Source organism: Odocoileus virginianus, chromosome 23 (genome assembly GCF_023699985.2).
Source record: "Odocoileus virginianus isolate 20LAN1187 ecotype Illinois chromosome 23, Ovbor_1.2, whole genome shotgun sequence".
Taxonomy (NCBI): domain Eukaryota; kingdom Metazoa; phylum Chordata; class Mammalia; order Artiodactyla; family Cervidae; genus Odocoileus; species Odocoileus virginianus.
The window spans coordinates 47,780,529-47,798,695 of NC_069696.1; the positions used below are offsets into that span (position 1 = coordinate 47,780,529).

Genomic DNA, 18,167 nt, shown 5'->3' on the forward strand with positions numbered 1-18,167 from the left:
TAAATACTTACTCTGCCATCCATGCTCCTATGAACAGAGACTTTGCTTGCTCTGTTGACCTTAGCCGTGTGACTTGTTGAAGCCGTTGTACTGTTAGCAGATGTGACTCAAGCAGACACTTTAAATGTTTTACCTGGTTTGGCTTGACCTGCTGGCCTCTGTCTTCTGCTGTAAGATCAACATGTCCTAGATAGCTACTGGCCCCGGAGTGAGAAATACATTAAGCAGAGATGAACCCATCTGGCATTATGAAATAGAGCTTCCCCAGACCCATAAGCAAGAAATGCATGCCTATTTTTGTAAGTCTGAGATACTCGAGGTTGATAATATCAATGCAGCAGTGGCTGGGGAGCTCAATTTAGTTTTTATGAGCTTAATTTGCCAAAAAGAGGGACAATTCTGATTGGCTTTCAAAGTCAAACCTCTTGGACTAAAAGCTAAACAATACAGATAAGATCTTTAAAAGAAACAGAAGATGTAGCTAAATCAAGAAGTTTAAGAAAGAGTAGTAACATACACTCTCAAAGTAACAAAGAAAGTAGGAATTCTGAGGGGACAAACTACAATAGGAAAATGTTTCAGTACAACTGTCTTCATTAACTCAAAGTATACAATTGCCAAATAAAAGACACCAGCCAAATGGCAGCTCTGCAATTTGGGCAGAAGAAATAACCATATATATCCCAGGATTCATTCCTATCATTGTATTAAAGTGATGTCTACTGGAGTCTGAATCTGTGTATGTTGGTGATAAAGGTACCTTAGTGAAATCCTTGTCCAGTCATATTCAAAACCTGTGTCATCTTGGATTTAGTTTTGTATGCTGGTGATACCATGCTTTTTAAAGAACATGCTAAATAGAATAACTAGGTCAGTAAAGAAGTAGAGGATTTTAACATTTTAAACCAACTGTACCTAACAGACATATATAAGACATCCATACACTCCCAACATCAGCCAAGTATACATTCTTCTCAAGTGCACCTGGAACACATTAAAATAAACCATATATTAGTCCTCAAAGCTAGTTTTTTAATCACACAAAATATCTTCTTTAATCACAGTGTAATGACTAAAAGTCTTTAACAGAAGGAAAAGCTACAGGTACATGGAAAGTAAAAAACACACTCTCGTTACATAGCCAATAGGTCAAAAAGGAAATCACAAGGGAAATTAGATTTCACTTTGAAATGAGTGAAGATGAAAACATAGCATCCAGAATTTATAGGATACAGTAAAAGCAGTGCTCAGAGGGAAATTTATAGCTGTGAACACTTATATTAAAAAGAACTCAAATTAATAACCTAAATTGATACCTTATGAAGCTTAGAAAGAAGAAACCCAAAACTAACAGAAGTAAGGAAATAATAAAGTTTAGAACAAAGATTAACAAAATAGGGAATGGAAAATAATAGAATCAATGACATCAAAAGAGGTTCTTTGAAAAGATATAACAAAATTAGCAACCCTTTAGCTAGACAAACAAAGACAGAATACTACAAGTGGTAAAAATCAGAAAAAGTAGGAACATTACTACTAACCTTACAGAAATAAAAAGGATTATAAGAGAATACTATGAATAGATATATGCCAACAAATTAGATAACCTAGGTGTCATGGACAAATTTTTAAAAACACAAAACTACCAGAACCAAGGAAAAGAAAATCTGAGTATACCTATAAAAAATAAAGAAACTGAATCAATACTCAAAAATTTCTCAACTAAGAAAGCCCAGGACAAGTTTCTTCACTGGTAAATTCTGACAAACATTTAAGGAAGAATTAACACCTGTCTCTCAAATGCTTACACAAAGTAGAATAGGAGGAAACACTTTCTGACTCATTCTGTGAGGCCATCATTATTTATTAAAAATAAATAAATAAATTGGGCTTCATCAGAATTTACAACTTTTGAATACCAGAGGACCCTGTCATGGGACTGAAAAGATATTCCACTGAATGGGAGAATGTATTTGCAAATTATATATCTGATAAGAGTGTCCTCCAGGATATACAAGAAACTCTTCTAATTCAATTATAAAGAGACAAGCAACCCAATTTAAAAAAAAATTATGCAAAATACATGAATAGGCGATTCTCCGAGAAGATATACAAATTGCTGATAAGCACATGAAAAGATGCTGAATGTCATTAGGGAAACGAAAATCAAAATAAAGTACCACTGAGCACTAAGGTAACTATTAACACAAAGAAAAAAACAAGTGTTGACAAGAACAAGAAGAAACTGAGACCATCATACTTTGCTGGTATGAATGTCAAATGGTGTAGCCATCATGGAATAGAGTTTGGCAGTTCCTCAAAATGTTAAACATGTAACCCAGCATTTCCAGTCCTTGGTATAGACCCAAAAGAATTAAAAACAGGTGTTCATTCAAATGAAAACTTACAAAGGAATGTTCTAGCAGCACTATTCACAATAGCTAGAAGGTGGAGGCAACCCAGATGTCCATCAGTAAATGCATGGACAAATAAATGCATATCCATACATGGGCTTCCCTGGTGGCTCAGGTGGTAAAGAATCCACCTGTTTTGCAAGAGACTTGGGTTCGATCACCTGGGTTGGGAAGATCACATGGAGGAGAGTATGGCAACCCACTCCAGTATTCTTGTCTGGAGCATCCCCATGGACAGAGGCGCCTGGCAGGTTACAGTCCATGGCGTCACAAAGAGTTGGACATGACTGAGCGACTAAGCACAGATATCCACACATTGAAATACTATTCACCTGTAAACAAGAATGCATATAGATACGTGCTACACCATAGATGAAACCTGAAGACACTATGTTAAGTGAAAGTCGCCAGAGATAAGATATTCTGTGTTTCCATTAGGTAAATTCTCCAGAAGAAGCAGATCAATAGACAAAACAGATTAGTGGTTGTCAGGAAGTTGGAGGATCAGACATAGGAGTGAGTGCTTAATGGGCACAGTATTTCCTTTTGGGATTATGAGAATGTTCTAGAACTAGACAGTGGTGGTGGTTGCACAGCATTGTGAATGTGCTGAGTGCTCCTGAACTATACACTTTAAAACAATTTAAATGGTGAATAAAAACTTAAATACTAAGCTTTATTATGTAATCCTACAATATGAAACAGTGCTACAAGATGGATTCTTAACATTTTGTACTATAGAGAGCAGAAGGAATGTTTCTTTCTAACTCTGCAACTCAAGAAAAAAAATTCTTTTAAATACACTGTTGATCTATGCATATCTTCAAATGTTTGACTTTGACATTCTCAAGGAGACACAATATTATAATCAGCTAAGAGATCTATGACCTTAGGGACACCATTTCAAAACATTCTATCCCTTCAAGAGGTTCATAAAACTTAACGTATTTTATTGAAAATTCCCAAATTCTGAATCAGAATGAAGATAGTCTCACTTGTACTAATGTCTCAGTCTATCCATTAAAAGTTGTCACTTGTTTTTCTCTTGATACAGAGAATGAATATATAGAGAATAATATGTAGACTAGTTTCTCCAGACAGCAAATGTCAAGTACTATGTGCCAGGCACTGTGCTAGGTTCTTGGTAATCAGTGATATATTTTTAAACCTGTGAGTAATCATTTCAGAACCAAGCTTCTCTAAGACTCACACAGGTATTTTATTTTCTATAAATGAATTATAATAAAAATAATATTACTGAATATTTTATGGAATATTTTACTGCATACTAACCAACACTGAGTGCCTTACCTATGTAAGTTTATTTAATTTTTACAACATGTCTGAGATAGGTTCTATTTTTACCCTCCTTTTATAAGATGAGGATACAGGGCATAGAGAGGCTAATAATTTGTGGAAAGGGATATAGCTATTAAGGAAAGGAACTCGAATATCAGGCAGTCTGGCTCTAGTACCTGCACTCTTAATTCATTCACCCTTCTCAGTGGCAGTTTTCAAGTTCATCCTGTGAGAAGATAGTATTTGTATCTAGTAATATTTTAGATATTTCTAACTAATGTGCATTCTGTAATATGACTTTTTATTTAAGATTTCATCTAGTTTTAATATTCTGTGATCTCTGCAAGTTCTTAAGAAAATTGAGTTCTCATTTAGCAGTTCTTTATCTGTCACAATACCCCCTTTTTTTAAACATTTTCTAAAGTGTACTATACAATTTTGAATGAACCTTACAGAAAATATAACCTATCAAAATATATAATGATAAAAATATCATTTTGATTGTACTACATTTCTCTAAAACATTAATATTTTAATATTATATAATAAAAGTGTTTTAATTACATTACACATATCTATAAAAAAACAAGTAGTTATAGAATAGCAGTACAGTGTATATATGTTCAGACATGACCACATAAGAAGATATATTAAAATGTAGTCTTTGTCACTCTTCACAAGGAATAAATTTGAGTATTAGAAAAATAAGATAACAGGAAAATGTAAGGCAGAGGCAAAGCTGCCAAGCTGTACAATTCCAGGTATATGGCTTACAGAGCACAATGTAAATAGTGCCATCTGGAGTTCTGCAATGTCATAACCTTGAGCAAAACTTGGTATTAGACTAAAAACTGAAGTCAGTAGTAATTTTTAAAAAAATTCTGTTATGTGAAGTGAAAGAGTATGGAAATAAAGGCTAATAGAAATAAAGGCTAATCAAAATAAAAATAACCTGACAAGACAGATTATAGGATGTCAAGTTGAAAAAAATAGGGAAGGATAATATTCTTGCAAATTAGCCAATTTTTATATGGATGGTGTCAGAGTAATTCACTGTTATGACATGGGATGGAATACCAACAACGATTGAAAAAAACATCTCCTATCTTGAAATGGCCCCACCTATTAGGCCCCACCTAGTTTTACTGTGACATTCAGAAGTCATGTAGAATGGCTAGCATCTGTGGCTCCCTTTCACTAATGCTTGTAGCACCCCACTCATCAGGACAGTCAGAAATGTTGTAACCAGGTGTTGGAACCATGCCCTGCTGAGAAATTTTGATTTAGTTAATAGTAGGTGACCACACTAAGTGTTTTATATAGATTAATTCATTTACTCCTCAAAAATACTATTTGATAGATTCTCTAATTGAAGAAGTTTTGATCTTTTTATATTATTAAAAAAACAAATGTTCATATTATTTCTATGCCCTGATCAAAATCAAGCATTATGTAGGGTTTAATAAAATTGATAGAATTATACTTAGTGTAATGTCTACAGACACATTATCATCTTCCGCTTGGGAAGAAATTTATCATTTTTGAAAGATACCTTTGCTGAAACACTCTAGTACTGACTCTTGAAACGAAGATGTCATATTTGTTCATGTGTCATTAGGCCAGCTTTCAGGTGAGGAGCAGGAAAGGAGACACGGAGTTTTGTAGAGGACGAGGAGAATGGTCCTACAGTAGGCTGCCCTGGACTTTTCACTGAGGGATTGTGCAGGGTCAGCCATGCTTGACTGCCCCAGAGGAGGACCCTCTTATAAGTATTTGGTGAGTGAGTGAAGGAATGAATACAATCCTGTATCTGTCACCATGTCTTTATAAAAAAGATGCCATTACCAAACAAAACATGTGACAAGAGATGTGTTTAAGAAAAGAATTGCCAAGTAAATCATAGGATTGCTAGTCGTTCGGCCTCATGTTAGAACACCATTCTTTTATGGTGCCTCATCATGTCCTCCATATATAGATCTATCATATACATACATTTATGTACAGGAAAATATAAGTACTAGTACTTTAAATTATGACCTAGCATCATCTGAAGAAAGTTAAAATTGTTATTTTTGAGAGGTAAATAAATGCATATTTAGTAAGATTTATTATCCCCCTCCTTCCAAAAGAAGGTAAAAATGGTGCTTAAGTATTTAATGGGTTAAGCTTATTATTTTAAAAACTCACTAATACAGAACATCTCATTCCTAGTCAGTGCCAAACAACAGATGTTCTTGTATATTAAAAACAGTACCGTTCTGTAAGAACAAGTCAGATCAACAAGTATTTATTAAACATGTTTAGTATAGCCAACATTTAGTACTTTGGGGGATACAAAAGAAATAGAAGTTGCAGTACTCACTGTAACTACAGAAGATGTCAGAACTAAATCCATCTCCTCCTCCTCCTCCCCAGTAATCTTTTAAAATATTAGGTAAAATTTATGGAGAAGGAAAAATTGGCTTCCAAAAACCAAGGAATTCTTAGTTCAAGACTAAAATAATAGAGGCGTGTAATGTGCCATTCACTTTGTCTATAAAACATGGAATATTAGTAGTTGTCATGTTCTAGTTGTCATCAATTTAACAAGAATGGGAGGAAAGGTGGGACATAAAAAATAATGATTTTTTTTTAGGAGTATAACCAAATTGCTAGACAAGGGAGTAGTAAATTACCTTAGATATCCACTAAGCCAATAATGCTGTTTTTTGAAAATTGTTACAAGAGAAATAGCATGTTTATCAACTGTCTTCTATATTATCCCATATTAGCTAAATTCTTCCCATAATACTTCTGCTCATTTATATTTGCATCTTTATAATCCACAGTTAAGACAGCATTCCTCCCCAAACCCCACCCCAGCTAAGATCACAAAATAAGTGATTTACTTAAAAATAGTCCTTGTGGGAAACAGAGAAAAATGGAGACTGAGAGCCTTCTGAAGATAGGCCAAGAGAGCATTGCTTGGAAGATCAGTCTGCATTTAGGAGCAGTTAAATGATGCCTGATAATTACTGGTACAAAGTGAAATCAGGATAATGTATATTATTCATTATAATATTATGGTTAAATAATTACAGAAATAAAGTTTTCTGCTTGTCTTCTAAAATTTCCTCTAGTTTTTTATAACATTTTCAATCAAGGTTAATTATTTCATAGTTCTAATAAGAGCTTTAAGAATGAGATAAAAGAGACAGCTTGTATTGAATTTACCTCTAGTGAGTGAAACAGAAGAGTTTAATGTCTTTATAAGAACCATCCAAAAATTATAGTAAAATCTTTTGCGGATCTCTGTTTTAAGTCAAGGCCATGAAATAGTATGTTAATAAAAGATTGTAATAGACTGAAAAGTTATAAAATGATGAAACAGTTTTCTGAAATTTTGTGTGATCGTGTACTGGTAATACCACTGTGGTGTTCAGCCCTTTGGTCTCTCGTGTGCTCTTGCAGATGAAATATAAAACCGGTACTTCATAAAGCATATTACCCTATCAGTGACTACAGTAACTTAAGCTTGCTTTTTAGCCATTGTAGCCATCCTGTGGTTGTAAGAAGTGAATTGTACAAATAATAACCATATTCTTGAAACATATCCATTCAGGTTTATTTTGAAAGTCCATTAATGTAACTGATAAGGAGTAGCTTCCCTTTTTGTAGCATATAGTCAAATAAGTTACAAAGTATATCAAAATTTTTCTTGAAAGTAATGAAAGGCGAGTATTTCCTGGGTAGTATTACTGGTGTTTGTGTTAAGATTTATGTTAGTTAAAGGAAAAGTCCTTTTATTCTGAATTCCTTGAAGATGAAATAACTAAATATGATCTGTTTGAAAACTACCATATGCTATTTCTTTGCAGTTGAGAGTTTAATTTTGAGGTTTATTTTTAAATCTGACAAAATATCTCACAATTCCTATGCTTAAGAAATGTTTGTCTTTGTAAGTTAAATAAGATGTCACTTCTCCTCAAGGGTGGCCCTCAGGTATGATAAATTGGTAGTTTCTGCTGCATTTGTTAATAATTTTAAGGAAAAAACTAAAGGAATGACAAGTAAACGTGTAAGATTTTTTAACCCCTCCGAAGCTTCATGATGTATAATAGTAGATTGTTTTTTGTGTGGTTCAGTTCAGTTCAGTCGCTCAGTCATGTCCGACTCTTTGCAACCCCATGAACCACAGCACGCCAGGCCTCCCTGTCCATCACCAACTCCTGTAGTCCACCCAAACCCATGTCCATAGAGTCAGTGATGCCATCCAGCCATGTCATCCTCTGTCGTCCCTTTCTCTTCCTGCCCTCAATCTTTACCAGCTTCAGAGTCTTTTCAAATGAGTCAGCTCTTCGCATCAGGTGACTAAAGTACTGGAGTTTCAGCTTCAGCATCAGTCCTTCCAATGAACACCCAGGACTGATCTCCTTTAGGATGGACTGGTTGGATCTCCTTGTGGTCCAAGGGACTCTCAAGAGTCATCTCCAACACCACAGTTCAAGAGCATCAATTCTTTGATGCTCAGCTTTCTTCACAGTCCAACTCTCAGATCTGTACATGACCACTGGAAAAACCATAGCCTTGACTAGATGGACCTTTTTTGTCAAAGTAATGTCTCTGCTTTTTAATATGCTGTCTAGGTGGGTCATAACTTTCCTTCCAAGGAGTAAGCGTCTTTTAATTTCATGGCTGCAGTCACCATCTGCAGTGATTTTGGAGCCCAGAAAAGTGAAGTCAGCCATTGTTTCCACTGTTTCTCCATCTATTTGCCATGAAGTGATGGGACAGGATGCCATGATCTTAGTTTTCTGAATGTTGAGCCTTAAGCCAACTTTTCCACTCTCCTCTTTCACTTTCATGAAGAGGCTCTTTAGTTCTTCCCTTTCTGCCAAAAGGGTGGTGTCATCTGCGTATCTGAGGTTATTGATATTTCTCCTGGCAATCTTGCTTCCAGCTTGTGCTTCCTCCAGCCCAGCGTTTCTAATGATATACTCTGCATATAAGTTAAATAAGCAGGGTGACCATATACAGCCTTGACGTACTCCTTTTCCTATTTGGAACCAGTCTGTTGTTCCATGTCCAGTTCTGACTGTTGCCTCCTGCCTCAAGAGGCAGGTCAGCTGGTCTGGTATTTCCATCTCTTTCAGAATTTTCCACAATTTATTGTGATCCACACAGTCAAGCACTTTGGCATAGTCAATACTTTTGTGTGGTAAAGTTGGTTTATTAGAATTATATTTGAATCAGGCCACTTCCTTTCCCCTTCAGAGTACAACCTTTGATTACTATTTTTGACTTATAAATTTTTGTATTCATAAATTTTAATATTATTTGTAGACAAGTCAATATAAAGATATCACAGCTTAGATGTACAAATAATAGAGCATGAATTTTCCTATCATGGATTACACCTTTTTCTTAAACACTCATTCATGTGACTTTCAGAAACCACTTAGTTTAGTCTTTTTAGTTAAAACATCTTAGTTTATTCTGTTTTAATAGTCTTGTGGGTAGTAACCCAGAAGGTAATCTACTTCTCAGGATCTCTCCTTGCCCTTCTTCCTTCCCAAGACACTTCCTGGGTTACGGGGAGATCTAATAAAACTTCTGGGCACAAAGACGGATAGCTCTGTATCTGGCCTTCACACGGTCCTCTGGTTGATTCATAATTTTTAATTTTTGAAGGTTAAAATAGCATAAGTAATTATCTTTCATTTTCATCCTTGTAATTCTTCTTACTCTTGTCAGTAAAATTTCTGGTAGTCCATTTCATCTATTATTAAACTATTTGCTTAGTAGTATCAAGTAGCACCTCAGTTGTGTCTGACTCTGTGTGACCCCATAGATGGCAGCCCATCAGGCTCCCCCATCCCTGGGATTCTCCAAGCAAGAACACTGGAGTGGGTTGCCATTTCCTTCCCTAGTGCGTGAAAGTGAAGTCGCTCAGTCGTGTCCGAGTCTTAGCGACCCCATGGACTGCAGCCTACCAGGCTCCTCTATCCATGGGATTTTGCAGTCAAGAGTACTGGAGTTGATTGCCATTGCCTTCTCCAACCATATGGTTAGAAATACTTAATATTGTACTAAAAAGCACTCGGCCTGAAATGAAGCAATCATTTTGACAATGAACTACCGAAAGTAAGATAAGTTCCTAGTCTTAGATCAGGATACCTCTTCACCTGTACATCAAAGAACTAAATCTGAGAGTTCTACTTAAGACCACAGAGCTGAGAGGGGTGGGGAAGTTATAGTCATAGTCAAATTGCATCAAAACTGTCATTTTATTTACCTCGAGAGTAATGCTGTCTATATCCAGTGCCCTTAGGTTCAGTTTATATTATTGATTTCTTAATATGTCAGCATTACCTTAAAAACTTTTGTTTTGAAATTTCCCTTGCAAACATTTGAATAGGTATACATATATGTTTTCTATAGATCCTGATTTTTGACCATGGTAGTTTAACTTGATAATGTTATATATTTATACTCTTATAAAGAGTCTATTATCTTTCAATGTGTTTTATTATGTGTATTAAGAAAGTTATAAACCCTTATAGCTTTTCTTTTTCTTGCTATACCACTTGCCTGAAAAGTATGCTTCTGCAGTTATAATGAACTTTTAGGTAATTTTCCATATTATAAACAAATATACTAGCAATAAATTTGGAAATATTAAAATATGAATTTATGGGGGTTTTTTCCCAATTATAGTAGAAACTCTTATCTGACATGGTCTGAACTTGCAAACTCAGGGAAATCATTTTAAAGGACTGTCTATCTAACTTATTTAATTTACTTTTTAAATTTTTGTTTGCACTTGATCTTTGTTGCTGCGTGTGGACTAGTTGCGGAGAACAGGGACTGCTGTCTGGTTGCGATATGCGGGCTTCTCATTGCTCTGGCTTCTCTGGCGCGGAGCACAGGCCCTAAGCCTGCCGGTTTCAGTGGTTGCAGCCCACAGGCTCTAGAGCACAGGCTCAGTAGTTAGAGCGCAGAGGCTTGATTGTTGCACGGCATGTGGAATCTTCTTGGACCAGGAATTGAACTCATATCCTATGCATGGGCAGATGGGTTCTTATCCAGGGCACCACCAGGGAAGTCTTACCTTATTTTAATATATAATGTATATATGAAAATTTGCCAATTTTTTTGGTATAGACCAAGGATTTTTGTTTTTCTTAAATTATGTGTCCATTGATTTGCTTTGGACTTCTTTTTTGCATAAACCACACCCATAATCCAGTGTCTACAATGAAAACAAAATTTGTTAGGCAGTCATAATTCAAATATAGCTAGGTTTTTATTTTAATTGTTTAATCTTTTGTAACTGTCATGCATGCCTAACTTAAGAGCATTTTTTAAAATTTAGTTACCATCAACTTAGTTCCATTGAAACAGTTCTTTCACATTCATATTTTGCCAGCTTACATAATTATGTAATTACAGTAGACTAATAAGCATGGGTTTACATGACTTACAAACAGCAGTTCATTAAGCCCATTTTTCTGTGAGGTAAGCCTGCAACAGGTGCACATGTGAGCTATTAGAAAATGATCTTACTCTTGTCAGTTCTGGAGAGAGAAAAGGTAATCTTTCAGAAGGAGGTCAATTAAGAGAGTTTTTACTATATATTGTGTTCACTACATTCTAAAACTGATGGAAATTTATTCATTTACAAATACATGAAAATAACATAAAATGCAAGTGGAAAGAGAATGATTTGAGAAATCAACCTTACAGATAAGCTCAAATGAAAAGTTGTGCCTTTTGCTATTGAGACAAATAATTCTTTTAAGATTATTTTGTCAGAAAATTTGTCAGAGAAAGTTTATGCATTTTCAGCTGGTGATTACAAAGAAAGATGAAAGGGGAAAAAAAGATAAATGAGGTACAGCCAGTATGGAAACCTATTTGACAGTATACTTGCGAAAGTTGAATGTATTTGTAAGCTATGATCTAGTGAGTATTCAGAAGGTGGAGGTGGAAAGATGTGGGCGTGTGTCTGTGTAAGAGAGGAATGGGCGTGTGGATATCTGTATTCACTAAAAGACATGTACAGGAAGATCTGTGGAAGGATTATTAGTAATGGCCATAAATGGAAACAGCCCGAATGTCTGTCAGCAGTAGAGTGGGTCAGTACTTGGCAGTGTACTTAATTATTATGGGACGCTGTGTACAGCAGTGAGGATGAACAAAGGACAACATGCAGCAGTACTGGTAACTTTCACAGGATTTAACAATGAACAAAAGATGCCAGACCAAGAAAATACACTGGGTAGCATTTTCCATAGCATTCCATCTTTACGATATCCCAAACCAGGAGAAGTCAGGATGGTGGGTACTTTTTGTGAGAAGGCAGCAAAACAGGAGAAGGGGGCGGCAGAGAATGAAATGGTTAGATAGCATCACTGACTCAATGGACGTGAATCTGAGCAAACTCCAGGAGATAGTGAAGAACAGAGGAGCCTGCCAGGCTACAATCCGTGGGGTCAAAAAGAGTCATACATGACTTAGCGACTGAACAGCAACAACAACAACAACAAAGGAAATAGAGACTATAAGAAAGCACAGATGACATTTGAAGTTCTGGAAATGCTCTCTTAATCTGGATGCTTCAGGTGTGTTCTCTTTGAGCTGCATGCGTAAGATTTATGTATTTTTATTATTTATGGTATACCTCAAAAAAAGAAATGTGATTTCATCTGATGGGCCTATGTTAACTAGATGAGACATGTAGTAAAGACACAGGAAAATAAGTTGAACTCCACAAAAGGATTTGAGAGGAACTTAATTATAGAATCTATCAAAATGGGAAATAAAGCCTAACAAGTTAAAGTGTAACATCTGTAGCTAATTTAGCTGTGATAACTCGTTTCAGCACAATTGGTTGTATTTTGCATGCTTAGTACTTGGATTGTGCAACTGCTGAGAATTATTTAATAAGCATATAATTATAAGCCATAAATCATTTTACCCTAATCCCATAAAGTAATCTGGATCACTCTCCTCATTTTTAAATCAGTTTGATTTTTTTGTTTGTTTTGTTTTTTCCCAAAATGTATCAGATTCTGTTCAGGCTAAATACTGTTTAAAAATGAGATTAAAATTTGGTTCAGTGGACAAGAATATACTTCATTAATTGGCCTGTTTTTATAGAATATCAATTTTTAAATCTCTTTGGTTTCCTTCATTTGAAATTAAAAAGTCATGAAAATATCCTGGTCTGTATTCATTCAATATAGTAGCAAACAAAAGTCAAATACATATTAGAATAAAATCAAAAGAATGGAGCCTTTAAACCATTCTCTGATGGGGTTCACTGAATATGCAAAACAAATTTCTGCTACTTCAATAGTGGTAAAATATATGCTAGCCCACTACTTTATTGTATAAATGGTAATAAAGAAGAAAGAAATATTCAGTTGCCTTGACTAATAATCTTATTTATTGTGAAAGGTGGAAACACAATTGAATAAACCCATAGGAAATGTGATTCCAACCTTCTCAGTTAAATTGTAGTTGTCTCCCTATGTAGTAAATACAGATGAAGTGTTAATTTAGCAAGAGGAAAAAAAGTGTATGCTTCTTCTATTTAATCAAGTAGATAATCATTTTAAAGCATATTTATGTTAGTTTATATGTAACTAAGATATTTAAAGATTGGAGATCCTATAATTTCTATAGAAAGGAAAAATATTTAAATTATGTGGTTTGGAAGAATAGTAGAGGCATTATAAAATAAATATGTCTACTTTCTTTGAAATAAAATTTTGCCTCAACCTTAAAAACGTTCCCTAAGTTTCTTGAAACTGTTTTATGGTCCCTAATGAGATATGAACTATAATATAGAAGAAAAAGTCCAAGGCATTATAATAAATGCAGTCAGTTCTTAAGGACCAGATTCTGTGGACACTTTGCTAGCTACCCTTCACCTTCTGTCTCTTGCCATCCTAACTCTGCCACATTCTGTACCAGTGAGATATAACAATGACTAAATGTGAAGAATGAGCTCAAAAACCAGTAGTCTAGATGAAGAATAGGACTTCTCACAAAAGAGTCATTACTAAGACTTCTGAATCTTGATCTCTCCTCTGGGGATGGGAAAAAAATTGAGATGGAAATTGAGTAGGTTCGTTGTAAGTATTGAAGAGAGGGAGAGTACAGGGAACCAGATGCTTGTTCCTTCAGCCACTCTATCCTTTAATCTTTTATTAGTCAAGGCTCCTTTTGGGGAAGTGAGCCATATCAGAAAAGGTAAATGATAGGAAATAGCCCTTGGCCTGGGAACCCAGAGGCAGAAGGACTGAGCAACTCCTGTCTCCCTGAATTCATGTCACCTCATACTAGCTTCTTTATGTTTAAAATGGGAGCACTGGGGTGGAAGAGAGGGGTACAGGTGTATGTTGTAAGTACCCCTGGTAGAAATTATTGTTAATTGAGTGACTACTGGAGGGGCTTCCCTGGTGACTCAGATGGTCTGCCTACAATGCAGGAGACCTGGGTTTGATCCCTGGGTTGGGACGATCCCCTGGAGAAGGGAATGGCACCCCACTCCAGTTCTCTTGCCTGAAAAATCCCATGGACGGAGGAGCCTGGTGGGCTACATACAGTCCACGGGGTCGCAAAGAGCCCGACACAACTGAGTGACTTCACTTTCACTCACTGAAGTAGGAATACAACCTGATTAGTGACCTAGAAACTTCAGGATTCTGTCCACAAAATAAAGAGTTCATGAATAATTTAATTTGGTTACTGTGTCACAGTATTGCTCTATTAGATTAATTAGAAAGTGTATGTGACTGTGTTCCCATTATTGAATGTGGTAAAACTTAAATTCTTCATGCTGCTTTCACATTTTCTAAAATAAATATAATAGTTATAATTTTCTATGAAACATGCTTTAAATACAGATATCTACCCTACAATCTCTAGTTGATAGCCTTGAATAAATTTAGGTAATTTCTTTTTTTTAGTAACGTATCAAAAATTTTTAACATTATACTCCTGTTCTTTTATTAGGATTTGGAACTTGGAAGGAATACAGACAGCTCATTTTGTTCTTCATTCCCCTGGAATGAGTGTGTGCTGGCATCCTGAAGAAACTTTTAAGGTTATTATTTATTATAACTTAGCTTTCTTTTATCAAGTGGGAAAGACATACAGATGTGAAATACCTGCACAGAGAAGAAAAAAAAAATTCAGTGATTTGTTTTTCACCTCAGAGACTCTTAATTGTCACAAATACATTTAGGTTAGTCTAGAACCTTATAAGTTCTCTGTAATCAAGTTTTTATTTGACAACCATCATCTGTTTACTCAGAGTATACTTTTCATGCCTTTTGGTAGGTTATGATCTAAACCCTAATGCCTGGACTATCTAGTAAGCAGTATTTGTTTTAAAAAAAAAAATATTAAATTCATGCTTCTGAGCCATAGTGTGTAAACAGAAAGCATCGGTGGCATAAGACAAATTTGACCTAGCTGCAGTGGTATTCAACTTCTATTCAGACTAAAACTTTCTAAAATTCCAAAAATACACTATGGGTTATTATTAATTGGCCTAAAATTCCATTGAGAAGATAGGAGCCATTCAACAAGAGTTCTGTCATTTGCCAGTATCTTCTCCTGGGTATTACTCTACATTCCAAAATCTAAAACATTGCCACATTCATCTTCCTGAAGTTAGTTCTTCCACTGTCCAGAGTTCCTGTTAGTTTATAGGCATCCTGCTTTTCATAGCCCTCTAAGGTCTTCATACTTCTCCATGACTTTTCTCTCCTCACACTTGCACTAAACTTGACTAATCACAGCAGATTAATAATACCTACTTATGTTTGGCTCATGGTCAGCATTTCATGTAGTTAGCTCATTTAATCCACATGGCAGCCTTATGAGATGGGTACTGTGAGGATCTCATTTTACACATGGGGAAACCAAAGCTCAGAAAAGTAACTTGCCCAGGTTCACACAGCTGCTAACTGGAAAAATGGACATTTGTACCTCAGCAGCCTACTCCATAGGCCTTGCTCTTAACCCTAGCATTCTTGTTTCCCCATTGTAGTCTATCACCTTCACATCTTTATTTCTGAATGTTTGAACCCATCACATCTTTTAACTTCAGTTCCTCTTTACCCATCCCATGATCTAAATCTCCTCTACTCTCAAAAATCATCAGTGATATTTTTAACAAATCCAATGGGCTTTTCTTCCATTCTTAATCTCAAGGCAGCTTTTTATACTGTTGATTATTTCTGCCTCGAAACCCTGCTCATTTGATCTTTAAAGCTGCATTATTCTAGCCATCTTGAGCATCTATGCATATATACTCCCTTTCTCTTTCTCCTCTGCTAACTATTCTTTCATTATGTATTTGTAAATTGTTGTAAAGAGTATTTCTCACCTACACTATACCCTTTACTATAATAGAGGATAAAAGAAAGAATCAAACATCTAGTTAAGTAGAATGATGACATAAAGAAGGATTAATCATATACACTCACAGCCTTCAAAGTAATCCTGAGCTGAAATGCAAAGTAATCCTGAGCTGAAATGGCCCAGACAACATTAGTGTGTTCTCTGAACCCTGGGATACCATGAACACTTGTTTCAGGCCTATTGGATATTTTATCAGTAGAATTATATTCTGTATGTGAAGATGAGTGAAATTTTATAATTTATTTATATTACATATATAGGGATTATTTCCATGTGTATATTAATTCTGAATCCAGATTCTAAATTTTATTTTACAACTAGATTTCTCCTTTGCAGCAGTGAGTCTACATGAAGTGTAATCAAAGAGTCTACCAGAATGTTAATATTACCATGTATAAATATAATAGACTCCTTTTTAAAAACTGTGACCCAATAAAACAAAAGCCTGTGACCTAGATGAGAAATGAGGATGTTTATCATAATCCCTATCCCAAAATTTGTATCTTAATACTTATTTCATGGTTATTTAAGATTCCTTTCTTCCATATGCTTTAAGTTAGTTTCTATTAATCTTCTGTATGTCTTTGAAGTTTCACCCTACCCATCTCCTTGTTTTTCTTGTGTCCATGACTTCAGAATGTTTGGAAGTCCCTGCTCTAAATTGCATCAACTCAGTATCCTAAAGGAGATCAGTCCTGGGTGTTCACTGGAAGGACTGATGTTGAAGCTGAAACTCCAATATTTTGGCCACCTGATGCGAAGAGCTGACTCATTGGAAAAGACCCTGATGCTGGGAAAGATTTAGGGCAGGAGGAGAAGGGGACGACAGGATGAGATGGTTGGATGGCATCACCGACTCAATGGACATGGGTTTGGGTGAACTCCGGGGGTTGGTGATGGACAGGGAGGCTTGGCGTGCTGTGGTTCATGGGGTCACAAAGAGTCAGACACGACTGAGCGACTAAACTGAACTGAACAATATCTTAAAATGATCTTTGATATCTTCCTTTCCTATGTGCAGGTTTTTCCAGATCTTTATAAAGTTTTTCTTCACTGTCTCTAGAATACATTCCTCTTAGTCATTAATGTGTATTCTTCACCTTTCTATTCCCACAAATAATTCCTGCCAATCCTTAGTTTGTTTCTAAAATCTTTGGCTCTTCGGTCTGACCCTTCTTGCCTACTTTAGTTAAGACTGACCTTTAAATATCAGTTTAATTGTGTCACTACTTAACTCAGAAACCTATAATTACAGAAAGGCAACACAGTAGCAGTTAAAAGTATGGGCTCTTGAGTTAACTGCCTAGAGTCAGTGCCCAGTTCTACCACTTACTAGCTAAATGATCTTTGGCAAGTCACAAAATCTCTTCTCAATCACTTCCTCATCTTGTAAAAAGGAATCTCATGAAGATTAAGAGTGAACACTTATAAAGTCCTTAAAAGGAAACCTGATGCATCATAAGCACTCAGTCAATTTCAGCTGCTTGTCATTATTGACACTGTTGTTACTATTAAATGTAGTAGGTGGTGGTTCTCATTGGTCTGGCATATCAAACCCAAAAGTTTGGTCCTGTTTTGCTTGATCTTGATAAAAATGAGGCAGCCAGAGAAGAAAGATAAGTCTGTGATTACCTATCTCTTAAAATTCTTATGAAAGTCTTCAGTTCAGTTCAGTTCAGTTGCTCTGTCATGTCTGCCTCTTTGAGACCCCGTGAACCACAGCACGCCAGGCCTCCCCATCCATCACCAACTCCTGGAGCTTACCCAGACTCATGTCCATCAAGTCAGTGATGCCATCCAGCCATCTCATCCTCTGTCGTCCCCTTCTCCTCCTGCCTTCAATCATTCCCAGCATCAGGGTCTTTTCCAGTGAGTCAGTTACAGATTACATGAGAGAGCCATGTAATCTAGAAAGCACCAAGCAAATGCCAGCAATTAATAATAAAGTTACAGCGAACTCCGTGCCTGTCCAGTGTGTCGGACTCAGTGCTTTCCCTGCCATGGCCCTGAGTTCAATCCCTGGGCTAGGATCTG

The 18,167-nt window shown here is 35.9% G+C and overlaps 1 protein-coding gene across 2 annotated transcripts in view; it reads left to right on the forward strand.

Annotated features, from left to right (window-relative positions):
• The window catches only part of NUP37 (nucleoporin 37), a 42,573-nt gene that overhangs the window by 19,143 nt on the left and 5,263 nt on the right, over positions 1-18,167 (forward strand). For both annotated transcript variants that reach the window (XM_020880920.2, XM_020880928.2), the window contains exon 6: positions 14,718-14,808. In XM_020880920.2, the coding sequence (XP_020736579.1) occupies positions 14,718-14,808 (91 nt within the window). The remainder of the gene's footprint in view (positions 1-14,717; positions 14,809-18,167) is intronic.